The 16263-nt window shown below is 55.5% G+C and overlaps 2 protein-coding genes across 10 annotated transcripts in view; one reads left to right on the top strand and one right to left on the bottom strand.

Moving 5' to 3' along the window:
* CLCN2 (chloride voltage-gated channel 2) overlaps nucleotides 1–7451 on the top strand; it is a 14852-nt gene extending 7401 nt beyond the window's left edge. The window contains exons 15-24 of one of the 2 annotated variants that reach the window (XM_005601853.4): nucleotides 86–299; nucleotides 624–757; nucleotides 1007–1179; nucleotides 1301–1415; nucleotides 1654–1727; nucleotides 1961–2020; nucleotides 2164–2202; nucleotides 2376–2480; nucleotides 6599–6685; nucleotides 6826–7451. In XM_005601853.4, the coding sequence (XP_005601910.3) occupies nucleotides 86–299; nucleotides 624–757; nucleotides 1007–1179; nucleotides 1301–1415; nucleotides 1654–1727; nucleotides 1961–2020; nucleotides 2164–2202; nucleotides 2376–2480; nucleotides 6599–6685; nucleotides 6826–7020 (1196 nt within the window). In that variant the 3' untranslated portion in view covers nucleotides 7021–7451. The remainder of the gene's footprint in view (nucleotides 1–85; nucleotides 300–623; nucleotides 758–1006; nucleotides 1180–1300; nucleotides 1416–1653; nucleotides 1728–1960; nucleotides 2021–2163; nucleotides 2203–2375; nucleotides 2481–6598; nucleotides 6686–6825) is intronic. The other variant, XM_023623424.2, reaches the window with a different exon arrangement.
* Nucleotides 7361–16120, bottom strand: FAM131A (family with sequence similarity 131 member A). 8 transcript variants are annotated; one of them, XM_023623429.2, is made up of 7 exons: nucleotides 15889–16120; nucleotides 14640–14700; nucleotides 13491–13633; nucleotides 11179–11272; nucleotides 10747–10929; nucleotides 10448–10564; nucleotides 7361–9126 (listed from the first exon to the last, which is right to left on the bottom strand). In XM_023623429.2, the coding sequence occupies exons 4-7, from the start codon at nucleotides 11246–11248 to the stop codon at nucleotides 8651–8653; spliced, it is 846 nt and encodes a 281-aa protein (XP_023479197.1). In that variant the 5' UTR covers nucleotides 11249–11272; nucleotides 13491–13633; nucleotides 14640–14700; nucleotides 15889–16120; the 3' UTR covers nucleotides 7361–8650. The 8 variants fall into 8 exon arrangements, with proteins under 8 accessions (XP_023479197.1, XP_070099515.1, XP_070099517.1 ...); XM_070243414.1 differs by having other exon boundaries at nucleotides 14295–14700; nucleotides 15889–16090; XM_070243416.1 differs by having other exon boundaries at nucleotides 12842–13633; nucleotides 15889–16085.
* Nucleotides 16121–16263: the final 143 nt, after the last annotated feature.

The following is a 16263-nucleotide window of genomic DNA, read 5'->3' as shown; positions in this document are numbered from 1 at the left end:
AGGGCCCCCCACAGGACTGTCCCCCGGTGGGGAGGGTCATCTGGGGCCTGGGCACCCTAGGGAGACTGAGAGTGACTGTCCCCAGGGGCAGCTGCGCTGTCAGGAGCAGTGACACACACAGTGTCTACGGCCGTGATCGTGTTCGAGCTCACAGGCCAGATCGCCCACATCTTGCCCGTCATGATCGCCGTTATCCTGGCCAATGCTGTTGCCCAGAGCCTACAGCCCTCACTCTACGACAGCATCATCCGAATCAAGAAACTGCCCTATCTGCCTGAGCTGGGCTGGGGCCGCCACCAGTACGGAGGGCTGGGTAACAAGAGGGGTACGGGTGAGGGGTCAAAGGTGTCCTAGGACCCCCTCATCCCCACCTCCAGCAAGATCCTCAGCCAGTGAAGCTGGAAGACCAGCCACCTTGCTCCCTCCTGGCCAGAGCTGCCCTTGTCCACAAGCTGGGAGAGCTGTGGCTGGCTCTGCCTGATCAGAATGAGGGCAGGGAGTACTCCTTGGCCCTTAACCCTTGTCCCCGTGGACTCTGAGACCTTCCTTATGGCCCTGGGATGGTAATGCTCTGGGCTACCTTCCCCATCCTGACCAAACCAAGTGCCTCTCTCTGCTGCCAGGCAGTACCGGTTGCGAGTGGAGGACATCATGGTGCGAGATGTTCCCCACATCGCCCTCAACTGCACGTTCCGGGACCTGCGGTTGGCACTACACAGGACCAAGGGCCGCATGTTGGCTCTAGTGGAGTCCCCTGGTGAGATCAGGAGGGGGCCCAGGTGCTAGGACCATCTCCCAGGGTTGTTGCTTAGGAAGGGGGCAGGGACAGGGGCTTAAGACCAGTCTCCTCGGTTCCAAAGGGAATGGGTCAGCATTTGCCAGCCAGGGGTTTCCCTCTGGTGTGTGGCCTGTGTCCAAGGCCCCATCTGGATGTGAGAGAAGGCCATGGGGTGGGGTGGGAGGGCCTCACCCCTGGCTCCTGAGTCCTCCCACCTGCTCTATCCAGAGTCCATGATCCTTCTGGGCTCCATCGAGCGCTCGCAGGTGGTGGCATTGCTGGGGGCCCAGCTGAGTCCAGCCCGCCGGCGGCAGTACATGCAGGAGCGTCGAGCTGCCCAGATCTCTCCACCATCTGATCAGGAGAGTCCCCCCAGCCCTGAGACCTCTGTCCACTTCCAGGTGAGTGAAAAAGCCCCGTTGCCACACAAACTTCCTAAATGTCATAGCGTAGACTGATTGGGAGGGCAACCTAGAGGTCATCTGGGGCCACAGTCTCACCAGCCCCTTCTTACCTGGGCAGGTGAACACAGAGGACTCAGGCTTCCCTGCAGCCCACGGGGAGACTCACAAGCCCCTGAAGCCTGCTCTCAAGAGGGGATCCAGCAACACCATGAACCTCGGGGAGAGTCCCACAGGTGAGCCCATCTCCTGCTAGCAGCTCCCCTCCGTCCTCCAACAGAGCCGGAGCCCGGCCCGTGAGTCCACAAGATCCCTCTCCAGCCTTTGTGCTGGAGCACACCCCAGCTAAAAGCTGCCCACATGAGCCAGGGGTAGAACCAGGACGCCTCTCCCCTTGGCCTCCTCCCCTCTCCTGGCCCTTTCCCCCCTTCAAAGATGACATTGCCACCCCGGGCCTTGTGTTTGGGAACACAGGGAACATAGAGCCGGCAGGCATCACCCTCAGGAGCCTGTTCTGTGGCAGTCCACCCCCTGAGGCTGCTTCCAAGGTGAGTGCTTGGAGCCTCTCCATCGGCTCTTTCTTTCCAGCTGTCTCTCTGACACTGCGACAACCTCCCCATTAACCCTGCATGCCTGCCTCCATTCTGCCTGCCCTTCTGCCCTCCTAGATGTCAGTTCTGTCCCTGCAGTGTGCCCTTCCTCCTGCGCTCCACCGCTCCCCCTCGCCTCCCTCCCCCCTATAACATCAACTCCTCTTCTCTCTGGTTTGACTCTAACGAAGTTGGAGAAGTTGGGATCATGTGACAAGCGCAAGCTGAAGCGGGTCCGAATCTCCCTGACGGTAAGTGCTCCCTTTCTTCCAGCAGCCCAGGAGCACTAGGCAGGGAGGGCCAAGGTCTAGGCAGAGTAAACCTCCCCTGAGCCGGGAGGATACACCAACCTCCCCCCAACACCTAGCTGCCAACCTTGCTCCCTCTCTCCTAGAGCACCTCGGACCTGGAAGGCGAGATGACCCCTCAGGAGGTAAGTTGTGACTGGACTCTGGACCTTGTTTCTTCCTGGGTGTGTTCAGTCATCAAATTGGCTGCTGTCCCCATGGGAGGGACACTGGGGTAGGAAAAAGGCAGGCCAGCTTGTAGGGAGGTGAGAGCAGCTATTGGCACCTTCTCCCTAATCTTCCTAGTCTTGTCCCCTAGATTCTGGAGTGGGAGGAGCAGCAACTAGATGAACCTGTCAACTTCAGTGACTGCAAAATTGACCCTGCCCCCTTCCAGCTGGTGGAGCGGACCTCTTTGCACAAGGTAGGGCCAGCAGCCTGGGGCTGGCCTAGGCTATTGGGAGTACAGGGTGGGGATCTAGGTCCTCCCACAAGTTTAGACTCAGGCCAGTGGGGAAAAAGCGACAGCAGACAATGGGCTGTGTGCCGTGATGTTTTTCAAACACATTGCTTCAAACGATGGGAGGCCGGGAGCCAGGGCCCCGTAGCCTCTTCCTGCCTGCAGTGGAGCCAGGCATCATTTTTCCTCTGCTCAGCCTTGCCCCCAGGGAACTCTGGACCAAAGCAGCAACAAAGACAAGGCTTGAGATGGGTGGAAGCCAGAAGGCCAGGCTAGGGTCAGAGCTAGGCAGGAGGCTGCCAGCGCCCAACAAGGCTGATACATCCACGCGGAAAAACATGGGTGAGAAACAGGCAGGAGAAGAAAATCTAATAAACAAGCTAACCAACATCCAAGTAGGGGTGGAGACACTGCAGCGAAGAGATAAACAAAGATGAGAAATGCCCAGTTGGGGGCTTGGAATGTCAGACCCCAGAAAGTCTGACTTAATGTGGGCCGAAGGAAAACGGGTAGGGACACAGGAAGATGGCTCAGCAGAAGGGCAAAGCGGCCTGCAGAGATGTAGAGAAAATTTGAGCACAGACAGGTTGGTGGTGGGTGAGGCCGACACTAAAGGAGGGCGGAGTTCTCTGTGGAGGATGGCCTCAAGGGCTCCCCAGGATGGGGCCGGGGCATCACTGGGCACCTGCAGGCTTCTATGGGAAGGCAGGGTGTGTAGGCACACCCGGCAGGCTGCTAGGGCAGAAACCCAGGGGTGTTTTAGCTAAGTTGTTGACAGATTTAATGTGCAAGCCTCTGAGCATGGAGGTGGGGCTGGTGGCAGTGGGGGACACTCCCAAGGTCTGCAGCTTGGGCGGCTAGCTTAGACGCCAGCTGTGCCTAAAGGCCAGCCTAGCACGGACAAGCAGGGGCCGGGGCAGGAAGGACAGGAGACAAAAGACACACAAAAAAGCAAAAGGTAATAAAGGAACTTAGAAGCCTTTGGGTAAAGCCCTTGGATCAAAGCGAGTGGGGAACTGCAGTGTAGTTGCAAGATAAAAAGGAGAGAGGCCTGAGAAGAATACGTTTGGCTTATATTTAAAGCCTTTCTTCCTAAGACCTCTAAAGCTTTTCTATCATTTTTCTTAGTCTCAAATATCGCATAATGATGATGATGATGATAATGCTGATGTCTTGTTAGTGTCTGCTGTGTGCCAGGCACTGGGCTCAGCTCTTTACATGGTTAATTTAATCCTCACAACCACACCGTAAGATAGATATTATGCTATTTCAGTTTTTATAGATGAGGACCCTGACATTCAGACAGGTTAAGCAAGTTGTCCAACGTCACACAGCTGGTAAGTAGCAGAATCAGGCCTGAACTCCAAGATGACCTGACTCAAAAGCCTGTGCATTTAACCATTTTAACACATGGGGAAACTGAGGCAGGGAGGAGGGCACTTGCCCAAGTCAGCATAGCAGGGTCAGGCCCAGAGCCCAGACTTCCTGGCCCCAATCCCAGGATTCTTTCAGAAGGCCACATGGTCCCTCTCCCTTTCAATTCACTGTTCCCAAGCCAAAGAAGTACAGGCCCTCCAGTGGGCTCCCTGGTGTCTAATTAAATTAAAATGAGAAAGAACAAAGTAGGTGTTTGTTACAAACTTAAAAATCAGAGGAAGAGAAGAAGCCTTTGAGGAACTGACTAACAAAAGTACAAAGAACTGGAAGCGATAAGAACCTAAAAGATTAGACTTCAGAATGTCTTTGCAGGCCTGAGGAATCAATAAGTAGTAGCCCAATTAAGTTCAGGAGAGGAACACTCAGAGCGGAGGGAGAATACATTGGAGACTATTCAGGAACCTGCGCAAGTGGAGACTACCAGCTGAGTACCTCATTCATTCAGAAGCCACCTACAGAGAAGCAGTGGGAGTGGGGGAGATTGGGGGGCCTAGAGTGCCAGCAGGAGGCCAGAGTGGCTGAACCCAGATCTCACTCTGCCATGAGTTACCTAGCTGTGTAACCTTGGCAAATTTCTTAACCTCTCTATGCTTCACTTTCCTTATCTGTGAAATGGGGATCATAGTACCTACCCTCATAGGGTTTTCTGAGGATTAAAAAAGTTGATACTTCTCTAGAAGCACTTAGAACAGTGCCTGGCACATAGTAAGTATTCAATATATGTTAGGAATTACTGCTGCTGCTACTACTTACACTGAGAGGTGAACAATAGGGGACTTTAAAAGGTGGTGTAAGGAGGAAAGGGCTGAAGTGTGGAAGAAATGGATGTTTTCAGAAAAGAATGAGTGATTATGCTGGAAGCTGGGGTGCCTGGCATAAGCTGAGGCTGAAAAGACAGGCCCAGGGTTGGTTTGGGGAGGGTCTTATGGACCATTTTGGGGAGTCTGGGCTCTAACTCAAAGCTCATAGGATGGGTAGAACCAAGATGGAGGGAAGGGAGGTGGAAAGCAGAACCCGTTAGGATGTTGTGGCCCATCCTGGTGAGGATGTGAGTGAGTCGGGAAGAATGGCCAGGATGTTCAGGAAGTAGATCGGTAAGGCTTGCTGACTGCCTGGGACAAGGGGTTTGCAAACCTAAAAGGTATATAGTCTACCGGACGCTCACTCTAATTAGGACTGTGGAGAAAAAGAAAATTAAATAGGATCCTTGGGAGAAGATGAGAGAGATTATTAAACCATAAGAAGACAAGGCTAAGGGATTATGAAAATAGGAAATCTTAAAATAAAGATGTTTTCCCTCTGAAGTCAGAGGAGGAGAGGAAAGATAACTGGCTGCATGCAGGATTCAAGTTAGATATGAGGAGGAACGTGCTAACCACATGACAGTTATGGCACAGGTATTGAAGGAGCACAGAAAAGCTTATTCTAAGACTGAACTTCTAGCTCCTTTTAAAGTACTGTCATGCCTTAGATGGAGAAAGTTAGGAAAGTTCTGGAAGTCCTTTCCTAAAGAATTTAGCGACTGTGTAAGAAAACATTTTAAAAGTGTTAAGATAATCACAATGAATTCTGAATAACTGGTGTCAAGAATCTGGGTTAAAAATACCCAATTTGATTCAAACATGAAGCCAAGAGGCTTATAAGTAAACTCAAAACAGTGCAATAGATGATGGGCCAAAAATTCCAGGAACTGCTGAGTCAGTAGAGTGCTTTTCAAAACATCTGGCCCAAGAAAATCCACTTAGAGCACAAGGGGAACTGGCTGACAATTTCTGCCCCCTTGGTGATTCCATTGGAAAGCTTGGGGGAGGGCCCAAAGCAAGAAAAACCCGGGGGGGGGGGGGGTGACTGTTGTCCCCCAGCACCACAAGCTCCGTCTCAACAGGACCTGGGATGCTACTTGGGCCCCAGAAAAGGCCAACTACGTGAGAGATGTCGACGGCTTCAGGCTAAGACTGGGGTGTTGGAGCCAGGGTGACGGGTTATCTTAACTGGCCAGCCAGCTGAGGGCCAATGGGGAGCATGTGTCAGCCACAAAGGTAGGGTGAGAGGCACAAGATTCAGGGCCAGTACCCCTAAGTCAGGGTGCGGACCCTCCCTCTTGGATATACCAAGACTAATCGATGTCTGCATAGGACGACTGGGGCTGTGCTGCCTCCTTGTGTAGTGTGATGAAAGTGGCCTGGGACTGCTAGGCCACTTCTTACTGGTGACTTCAAGCAAGTCACTTACCACTGAGCCTCATGCTGCCTCTCCTATAGAATGGGTATTATGCTACCTTCCCAGGATGGTTCTGATGTTCAATGCTAATGTAAGAAGGCCCTAGCCCAGTGCCTGGCCAACTATTAGATGTCATATTCAGTTATTCTCTTCCATCCTCCTTTCTAACTTGGAATGAAGAATCCTTCCTCTGTCCATTTCTCCATTAACATAAGCAACGTAAAGATTCCCACTGTCAAGTTTCTGAGGCCTGGCTGCAGAAGCATTCTCATTCTTCTTTTCCCTCTCGTGGTCCTGCCCCCGCTCCCCACCACCTGTGATGCCCCTTTTCTCTTCTCACACCTTGTCTTGGGCCCCCACTGGCCTGTAACTTAGAGCTGTCCCCTCGTGCGTTAAGTCCAATGTATTTTCTCCCCGCCCCACAGACTCACACCATCTTCTCACTGCTGGGAGTGGACCATGCTTATGTCACCAGTATTGGCAGACTCATTGGAATTGTCACCCTGAAGGAGGTGAGATGATAGTGACCGTCAGAGCCACTTCCACTTTGAAAAAGGCGTGGAGGCTTATGTCCAGCTCACTGGGAAAGTGACAGGGAGGAGTCTGAGCGGGGACCTCTGAGTCCACACATCTGACCCTCTCACCTTTGCAGCTCCGGAAGGCTATCGAGGGCTCTGTCACAGCACAGGGCGTGAAAGTCCGGCCACCCCTCGCCAGCTTCCGTGACAGTGCCACCAGCAGCAGCGACACAGAGACCACTGAGGTGCATGCACTCTGGGGGACCCGCTCCCACCACGGCCTCCCCCGGGAGGGCAGCCCTTCTGACAGTGATGACAAGTGCCAGTGAACCCCTCAATGGGTGGCCTGGGATGGCGGTGGCTGTGGCCCTCAGCCCAGATCCTGCAGCTCCCTATTCCTTCTGCCGTGGGAAAGCAGGAGGCAGCTGCAGCTGAAGGCTGGAGCCCCAGCCCCCCTTCCACACCTGGGTGCCAGCTTCTCCCAGTTCATCCTACCTGGAATCTCACCCAACACCCACCTGCAGCAAGCGTTCCAAGGGCAGGAAGATCAGCACTGCCCTGGCAGAATGCGGGTGGGATCACTTGACCCTTGACCTTGTTCCCCCTTGGAGGAGAAAAGGGTAGAACTAAGATGGGTTTATACTGGAACCTCCAATGACCAGATGTATATAGAGATTTACAAAGATTTTTATATTAATTTAATAAAACAAATTCTTAAATAGAACAAAATAAACACCTAATGAGCCACTTATATATAGAATGCCTGTGCCCATCGGCTCTTGTTCTTACCTTGGGCCCTCTTACCTGCCAAAGCCTACAAGGTTCCGAATTCTGCAGCTACCCCCCCTCACGGCCATAAAACTCCAGTGCCTGCTGTCCGTGGAATGCAGGCTCTAGAGGCCTCCACTGCTGGTCATCCACACTAGCTAGGGCAGAGGCCCTCAGTACAGTGGCTTTGGCCTTTCATTCAGCCAAGAAAGGCACTAACCCTCCTTCCTCCCCAAGGAGAGACACTCCCTCATGACTGTCACTCATTGGCACAATTCCTGCCCAGCTTAGGCATCAGCAGACAACTGCCCGGCCACCCCTGTGGCCCCCTTGTGGCCCTCTCTGGAAGAACATCGAAGTCGCAGCTCTAGCAAGCAGAGCCACCCCTTCCAACTCCACCCTAAAGAGAACTCTGGGTGAATGGAGCAGTCTGGTGTGCTGGGAGCCACGAGGACCCTGCCCACACATCCTACAAGGAACTGGGAAGGGCCCAGACCCCATCACAGGGTCCAGGAAAAGGGTAGAGGGTCCATGCTTTCATCATTCTAATGCCTCCCAGAGAAGATCCGACTGAAAGAACAGACCAAAACCCCTCTTTCTTACGGAAAAAGAAGAAGATTTAGAGATGATGGAGAGGTGAAGCACAGCACGAGCCCAGCCGGGCGAGGGGCCCTTGGGGACGGTTCAAGCCACAGGCTCCAGGAGGGTGACACCCAGCCCGCCTCGCCCCGCGTGGGAGTGATTCTGTCAAGCACTGCACATGGACTCGGGAGTGAGGAGAGAAGCAGAGGGGAGAGAGGCATGGCGGGGGCGGGCTCCCTCCACTCTGTCCCACGCAGCCCAGGCAAAACCGCCCCCTTAGGGCTTCACATCATCTGAGGAGGAAATGTGTATGTGGCGTTTTTGATTTGAGAACATGAACATCACTGTCTGCCACAGCTGCAGCCATGCCCCAGAGGCCCCGGGCAACTCCCGGCAAACCCCAGGGGTGGGGGCAGGACATGCGCCCCCAGCCTGGCCCTGCCTCCTCTCCGAACACTTTCATGCAAAACACACAACGGAGGAGTGAGTGCTCCCAGGAGCCCTCCAGGCTTTGGAGCTCTGCTGGAAGCCTCATGCCCACACGTGGACATGAGGTTCTGCCCCCAGCAGCAGCCAGGGGACGCATGCCATCACCAGGCATGATTTGGGTCACTGTTCCTCCGGCTCTGCCTCATCCTCGTCTAAGGACACCACCCCAGAAGAAGCTACGTCAGAGGCTTGCCGCTGCCGTTCCCAACTGCCCACTGGTGGCAGGCAGAGCGACTGGCAGTCCTTGCAGGGGGCTGGCTCCTCCTCGGCGGGAGAAAGGCAGGACTCCGTGAGGGGCGAGTTGTAGAGCGAGTCCTGGGCCTCCAGTGGGCCCAGGCTGCGGAAGGCACTTTCCCGGCTGGGGGGCAGTTTGGCGAGGAGCAGCTCTTCGCCCAGCAGCTGGGAGGCCAGGCGGGCCGGGGAGCCCAGCAACCCATCCTCCAGGCTGCACAGACTAGAGCACAGGGTCTCTGGGGACACGGTCTGCGAGCAGTCGCTCTCAGGCTCCACAGAGCCCTGGCGCAGAGGCCGGGAGAATCGGTGGCCGGTGAAGAGGTCCTGGAGGTGAGGCCCCAGGGGCAGCTGCCCAGCCATGTCTGCAGGGGGAGAAAAAGAAAACAGCCCTGCTAGCCCCATTTCAGTTGGCTAACCTGGAAGCCACATTCTTCCCGCTCCACCTTCAGCTAAGCTCGGGATGGTGGGTAGGAGCTGTGTAACTTTGAGCAACTTAACCACTCAGTGCCTCACTTTTCTTAATGGTGAACTGGGGATTCTATTATACTTACCTTATGGGGTTGTTGAGAGAACAGAGTCTGGCACACAGTAAGGAAGCAATAAATGCAGGGATACCACACATGGTGGTGCAGGTTGTTCACTGCACAAGGGGAGCCTGTCCCAGGCAGCATGTAAGAGCTGAAATTCAGCCCACATTCTGCTCACCGAGCCGCATGCCCTGGCATGGGGCTGTGCCCACCAGAGAAAGCGGTGCCTTTTTTAAATTAGCCACATGGGCTAATAGTGGCCTGGGATAAATGTTAATTATCATTATACCAGTGGTCTAAGCAGGCCTGGAACTCAATCAGACAAAAACACTTGTGGTTCAGGGCCCCATCTTGGCCTCGAGCATCCAAATCAGTCCCCTCTGGACTACAGCAGCAGTCTCCAATCTGCTTTAATGTATTGCCCACTTTGGAGAACTTGTTAATTAGCTGGAGGGGCAGGGGCGGGTGGAGGCAAGCTTCAAAGGTAAAGAGGTGGGGGGGATGGTGGCCTGTGAGGCTTGAGCCCAGAAGCTGCAGAGAAAGTCAGCCATGTGGTCCGGAGAATGGAAGATGAAAGGAGGGCCGTGCACAGCTGCACAGCCCTGCAGGGTACCCTCAGCAGGCACTGGCCCAGGGAAAGGCCCACAGGCAAGTCTCACTGGAATGCGAGGATGCTGAGCTGGAGCCAGCGGCCCTGCGGGCGGTCCAGGCCCAGCACGCCTTCCTGTTTGCCTGGGGCCACAGCCCTCTGAGGCCCTGTGCTGCTGCACTGCAGTTCATGAGTGCTGCCCTAGCCAGCCAGCAGGCAGCCTCGAGAAGGAAAGGCAAGGCACAGCACACCCTCCCAGAGACAAGGCCTGGCTGCACAAAAGGTGTCAGTGAGGTGTCTGGGCATTTTTTTTTTTTTGAGATCTGCAAAGCCCAACTGCACAGACAGGCAGAGAAGGCTCAGCACCTGTGGGAAAGGAACTGCCCCATTTCCAACTGCTGATTGCCCATCCATGAGCGTGGACAGTCCTCCTGCCCCTAGAATGTCAAGGACTGCCCGGAAAGAGTCTGCCCCTCGCCTCCCACCTTCCAAAGGCTGAGCTCTGAATCACTGTCTATCAGGCGGTTCCACCCCAGCTGGCAGCACTAGCGTGGGATGTCCCCTCACCTGAGTCAGTTCCCCCAGCAAAGTCCTCATCATAGGATTCATCGGTGGAGTCCTCACCATCCACTGAAGACCATGCCCGGAGCTTGGCTTCTGCAATGGCAAATTGCTCAGCCACTCCTGTTGGGGAGGACACAGAATTTATTAGCAGAGAAGATGAGCTAAGACTAGGGTTCAGCTTAGAGACAGGAGAGGGTAGACACAGGGGTGTGGAAAGACTCCAACCCCCACATCAGGCCTGAGGAGATGAGAGAGAGCATCCCTACAACAAATGTGTGGCTGATCCCCTTTCTGCCACCCACCGGCTGCAAAGCGAGCCTCTTGTTCACCCTCACTGAGGTCCGAATAGGAGGAAAAGGCAGACTCCAGGGCAGCAGGCGAGTCGCTGGGCTTGCTCCAGCCCTTCCACTCAATGAGGTGAGCCACTCGGCCCTGGGCCATGGCGGTGGGCTTGGTCACGTGGTCCTTCACCACCTGGGAAATACCTGGAGATGGGGCAGAGTGAGGAAGCCTGGTGAGGGCACAGGCCAGGGAGCATCTGGGAGGGAAGTGGAAGGGTGATGATAGTTAGGGTCCACAGGTGCCTTTGCATGGGAGGAGGGAGCTGGGATTTATGTGAGAAAGGGAGGAAAAGGGAGATCCCAGCAAGAGCTCACAGGATATAGTCCCCAAGGGCATGTGCGAAAGGGAGAAGAAAGGACCAAATGGCCAGAGGCATGAGAGGGGGTACACACCATGCAGGGAAGATCTGGCCAGCGCAGCGATCTCCTGGATAGTTAGGGCTCTCCGGGACTTGGGCAGCATCGCGACTGTGTCTCCAACATTCACCTGGGGTGACAGCATCAGCAGGTGAGTGCCCCTCTGAGAGGAGTGCTCCCCTACATGCCCATACCCCACCCAAGGCAGCAAGGGGATATGGGAGCTAGACGGGGGATATGGCAGATGGCAGGACATATGTCCCAGTGGCTTTTGGGATATAAAAGAGGGTAAGAAGCCAGGACAAGCAAACTGTGTCCTCCCGGGAAGCAATGGAGACTTGGGCAGGCCCAAAGGAGCAGAATTGCAGCTAACCCTCCACCTCCCCAGCTTCTGGAGGAGAAGGAGGCAGGTCAGGAAGTAAAGAACCAGGGAGCTCAGGCTTTGAGAAGGGAGAAGAGGAAGGGAGAAGGGTATGGCATCAGGATTTCCTCCAGGTCCTCTCCCCTTTGTCCTTCTCCTCTTAGTCTTCAGACCCACCTTCTAGCTGTTTCTAGAGGCTACCAGGACCAGAAATTCAGCCTGACCAAAACCAAACCCAATACCTCCCCATATCTGGCCCTGCTTCTGGACTTCTTTACTTTGTATCACCCCATTATTCTCCCGTTCAGCCTGGCTCCAAACCTCAGCATTACCACCAACACTCCCCTCAGCTTGGCTTAGCCATATCTGTTGTTAAGACCTAATGATTCCATCTCTTAAGTGCCTCTAATATGACTCTCATCCTTTCTGCTCCCACTGCCACTGCCCTTCTCAAGCCCTCAGTGCCCAGATTAGCACATCTGGTGGTCCCCTAAGCTCTTCAAATTCCACGCTATTTTCTCAGCCTAGAATGTTGTGTGTATAAGTGTTCCCCGGCCCTCTTCCCACAGCTGGCTGGCTCTTTCTCATCTTTTGAGTCTTGCCTGAAATATCGCTCCCTCAGAGGAGCCTTCCTGGCTACCCTACCAGTTGTCCAACCTCCCTCTATAGTCTGTAACAAGTCACCATTCCCTACCAACAACCTCCACGGGTGTAATGAGGTCTATTTCATGTTTCCTTATTTCTTGTTGGTCCCCCTCATGGGTCTTTAGCTCTTTGAGGAATTTGGTCTCTTTTGGTCACTACTGCACAGTGTTTAGCACAGTTCCTAGAAGAGAATAATCTCTCAAAATACATAAGCTAAATGAATGAGGCAAGGTATAAATGTAAACAATTTTCCTGGAGCGCAACTGGTCACAACACGTCCCTATTTAAAATCTTTTCTGGGCTCTCTAGTGTCCAATGAAGTGCAAGCTTCATAGGCAGGGACTGAAGGAATCCACTCTGCGAGGCCCCTGCCTCCGGTCAGGCCTGCTTGGAATCCACCATTGATCTCATCTGCCCAGTAAAACCCCACTTCTCCACCTCCTCTGTCAGAAAGCAGCCCTCCTGCCTCCAGGCCAAGGAACCCAGCTTCCCCTGGGCTAAGAATGCCATCCTGGCCTGACAAAATGCTCCCTACCATTTAAGGCCTGACTCAAGCGCCACCTCCTATTATCTTTTCAGTCCAGTTTCCTCTGTCTTCTTCCAGCCCCCACCCCCACCCCAGCACTGCCCTTGCATCTCTCCTGAGGGATCTCAGGAGGGCAGGGCCTGAGTCTGATTCACTTGGGTTCCTACCTCCACCCTGCACCTGGCTCAGTGCTCCCTGGCAAGCCCCGGCAAACGTTTCTCCCTGTGAATGAATGAAGTCAGAGGCACACGCCCCCTCCCCAGCATTGCCTAGCTCTCCTCCATCACATTCCCACCCTCAGAAGGGCTCCGCATGCCCCTTGAGCTCAGGCCCACCCTCTGTCCCTCCGCTTTCAGTACCTGGCTGACAGGGCCCCCAGGGTGGTGCCGGTAGCTTCTGGCCAGGACTGGGGGGAGGAGCACCTGCTGGGTGTTTCCTGGCTCGCTTTCCCTCCCTCCCCTCACTCCCCGCAGCCGACGAAGCCATCCGTACGGGTGCTCCGCGCAGCTGCGGCCCAGGCCCAGAGAAAAGGTGTATGTCTCCTTGGCAACCCATCACCATGCAACAGGGTCTCCCGGGATACGGCCTGGGAGGCGCTGACGTCAGCGTCGAAGGCGCGAGCAAGCCCGCCCGCTGGCACCGCGCCGAGCAGAGCAGACCGGTGGCGGGGGCGGCCTTGCGGGCCCGGCCGGATAGCGCCTCCGCTCGCAGGAAAAGGGAGCCAGAAGCAGGCTGGCAAGGCGGGGGTGGGGGATAGAGATCCTCTTCATGTGAATGCGGTCCCCCTTCCCCCTACCAACACTGGGGGCCCAGCACCTCTGGCAAGTCCTGGCTGTCCACGGAGGAAGGGCGAGAGGACCGGCTCCAGCCTCGGAGGGTCCGAGCAGATCCCAAGGAAGATAGAGAGAGGCCCCGAGGAAGTTCGATCCACTCCACAGCCCACGCGGGGTCCGAGGCCACTGAGGGGTTGGGGAAAGGCTGTTCAGCTAGGCTCCCACTTCTGCCAAGATCCCCATTTTCATCCGTTGTTGCCCTATGATTTCTCCTCACCTCCTCTCCCACCTCCCAGAATATCTGCAACCACCTGGTGCTCTCCACAACTCTGAAAGCCCCTATCCCCCAGCCCTGATCGTCAGGGCCCTGGGGCCATTTTGTGGTAGCCAGGGGCCACCTTCCTCCTTTGGATGTATTTTGCCATCAAAACCCTAGGTTTGAAATCTAAACTTTGATAAATTCCAAATCTTCTCCGGTTTCTCTGCCTACCTATTCCTCTTGGAAAGCACACCACATTCTTCCACCACATCACCGACCCCTCCCAACCACCACCTTGGACCCTTTGCAGGTTCCTGCCTTCCTTCTCTTAGTTCTTTCCTCTTGCCAACCTCAACTGGTACACAGCTCTTCACTCTTCTTTTCTGACAAACCCATGGTTTTTTCTGACTTTTGCCCCAGTCCCCTAAGGCTTTTTCCCTGACGCCCTGTCCGACTCCAGCCTATTTGTTCCTGTTTCAGCCTGGTTCTCAACATCTAAGCCAGAGTAATTTTCCTCTTGCCACCTGAGCACCTTGTTCCTCAGCTCCCCATCACCTCCCAGATCACATCTACAGTCCCTGGTCTCACCTCTGCGACTTGTCTGACAAGTCCATCGTCCTCCAGGCCCTTCACGCTGCCACAGAAACATTTTGCCCAGCACAGAAATCATAGGCATGCTGGCTGTGTTGATGCGGAGAACCAAAAGCCCAGAACTGCTCCAGGCTCGGCTCCCAGTTCTATTCCTATTTTGGCTCCGGATGCTGAGCCAGTCCCCTCCCCACTTGGAACCTGTGCCTAGTCACATAAGGAGAACACTCCTGCCTCATGGCTTTGAGGAGGTGGGAGCGCCAGGGGCCCAGCCAAGCTCTCTGGAGCTCAGGGAGCTGAGGCCCATCCCCTAGACAGTGCCAAGAGGCAATGTACACAACTGACCTTTAGCTGGAGCAGCCGTCTCTGTCCCTGAGCCTCAGCCAGCTGGTGGTCCCCAGAAACGCTACCAACCAGAAGGAAGACACAAGGTTACAGGCCATCCCTGGTCCCCAGCTAGTACCTAATTAGGGCTCTCAAGGCCAGTCCTGAGGTCAGCCAAACTCTCCCCTGACTACCATAAGGAATGACTTCCTAAACTTCAAGCATTAGTAGGGCAAGAGCGATCAGACCAGCCTACTGCTTCTCAGCTTTGAAAGCCATGAGGTTAATTTAGGACTACAAATCCCAGAATTCCTCATGGGAACCCAAGGAAAGACAAACGTCAGGTAGAGACTTAGCTCCAAAGAACCTCAAGTACCAACCACACCAAGGCCTGTGTGACTGACCACCTGCCCTAAAAGCCCAGGACCCATTCCAAACCCAGCCCTCAATATCACAAGTTCCTGCCTAGCCTTGGGCTTGGAGAAATCCATGACATTGGAGTAAAGCAGGCTGGCCAACCTCAGATGCACAGGACTCAGGCCAGGCCCCAAGGTGTACCACCATCCATGGAAACCAAGGCCCAAGCAGAGGTCAGCAGTTGTGAGAAGGAAGCCCTGATGGCCTCCCTGTGGGCTCCTGTTCCCTTCTACAGGGCAGGGTGATTTTGTTGTTGGGAGTGGGGGAAGGAAACTAAAACAGCTGTCAGAGGTGAGAGGCGATCAGGTACTCACAGGTGCCCCAAATGGGACCTCAGTCCCCTTCATCAACCTAGTGACTCTGAAGGGGAGAGTAAGTTTTCGTTAAAAACTCCATAGGGTGCTTGGCCAGCGTTTGCAGGCTACCTCCTTAAGGGGGTTGGGACACAGCTGGGAGAGGCAGGTTCCCAGCATAGGGCCACTCCCAGGACAGTGAGAGGAAAGGTGTAGGCAGAGGGAGGTGAGTGTGTGTGGGCGTGCAACGCCAGTCGCCATGAGCTGGGGAGGGTTGACTAGCCCCTCCCTGCCACCCTCAACGGTAGGAATCCAGACGGAAAGACCACGAGTCTCCCCTGCAAAGCCCAGAAGCAGGCAGGCCAGGGGAGCGAACCCGAGTCGGTTCAGCCCCCTCCCCGCTCAGGCCCGCTCCCTTCTCTTGCCTGGCCCGCCTCCCCGCTGCAGGCTCCTCCCTCTCCCGACACCGGCCCCCTCCTCAAGTCCCCCCCCAACCGCGGCCCGCGCACCGGGCAGCCGCAGCCCGACTCCCCAACCCGTGCGCGGCCTCCGCCTCTTACCCTGACCCGCCGGGCTCCGGGAGCCGATACAGCCCATGACCGGGCACCCAGGCACACTAGCCCGCGCTCGGGGCCCGGGCCATCGCCTTGCAGAGGGTCAGGCCGCGGCCGCCACCGGGGAGGGGAGAACCCGCGAGAGGGGAGGGGGTGGGAGCCGCGCGTCCGCCGCCGCTCCCGGGAGAGGGAACCGGGCCGGTGACGTAAGCGCGGGGGCGTGGCCACCTGCGTCACCAGCCAAGGCGGGCGGGGAGAAGCCGACGTCACAGCCACGCAGGGGCGGCCTGGGGCCGAGCCTGGAAAAAGCTCGTCTCCTCCCAGGCCAGACTGCAGAGCGACCCTGAATTCAGGCAGAGGGAGTAACTCACTGGGCCCGGG

Source organism: Equus caballus, chromosome 19 (genome assembly GCF_041296265.1).
Source record: "Equus caballus isolate H_3958 breed thoroughbred chromosome 19, TB-T2T, whole genome shotgun sequence".
Taxonomy (NCBI): domain Eukaryota; kingdom Metazoa; phylum Chordata; class Mammalia; order Perissodactyla; family Equidae; genus Equus; species Equus caballus.
The sequence above is the reverse complement of the archived record's forward strand: the minus strand, read 5'-3'. Positions and strand labels throughout refer to the sequence as shown.

What these genes read in the sequence shown, in the direction of transcription:
- FAM131A (XM_070243414.1), bottom strand. Translation starts at nt 14,382, where the DNA reads ATGCCTATGATTTCTGTGCTGGGCAAAATGTTTCTGTGGCAGCGTGAA. An exon ending in ACAGCCAGGACTTGCCAGAG is followed by an intron (nt 11,273 to 13,490) that starts GTGCTGGGCCCC and finishes CTGTCACCCCAG; the next exon opens with GTGAATGTTGGAGACACAGT. An exon ending in TGCTGGGGGAACTGACTCAG is followed by an intron (nt 9,127 to 10,447) that starts GTGAGGGGACAT and finishes CTCCCCCTGCAG; the next exon opens with ACATGGCTGGGCAGCTGCCC.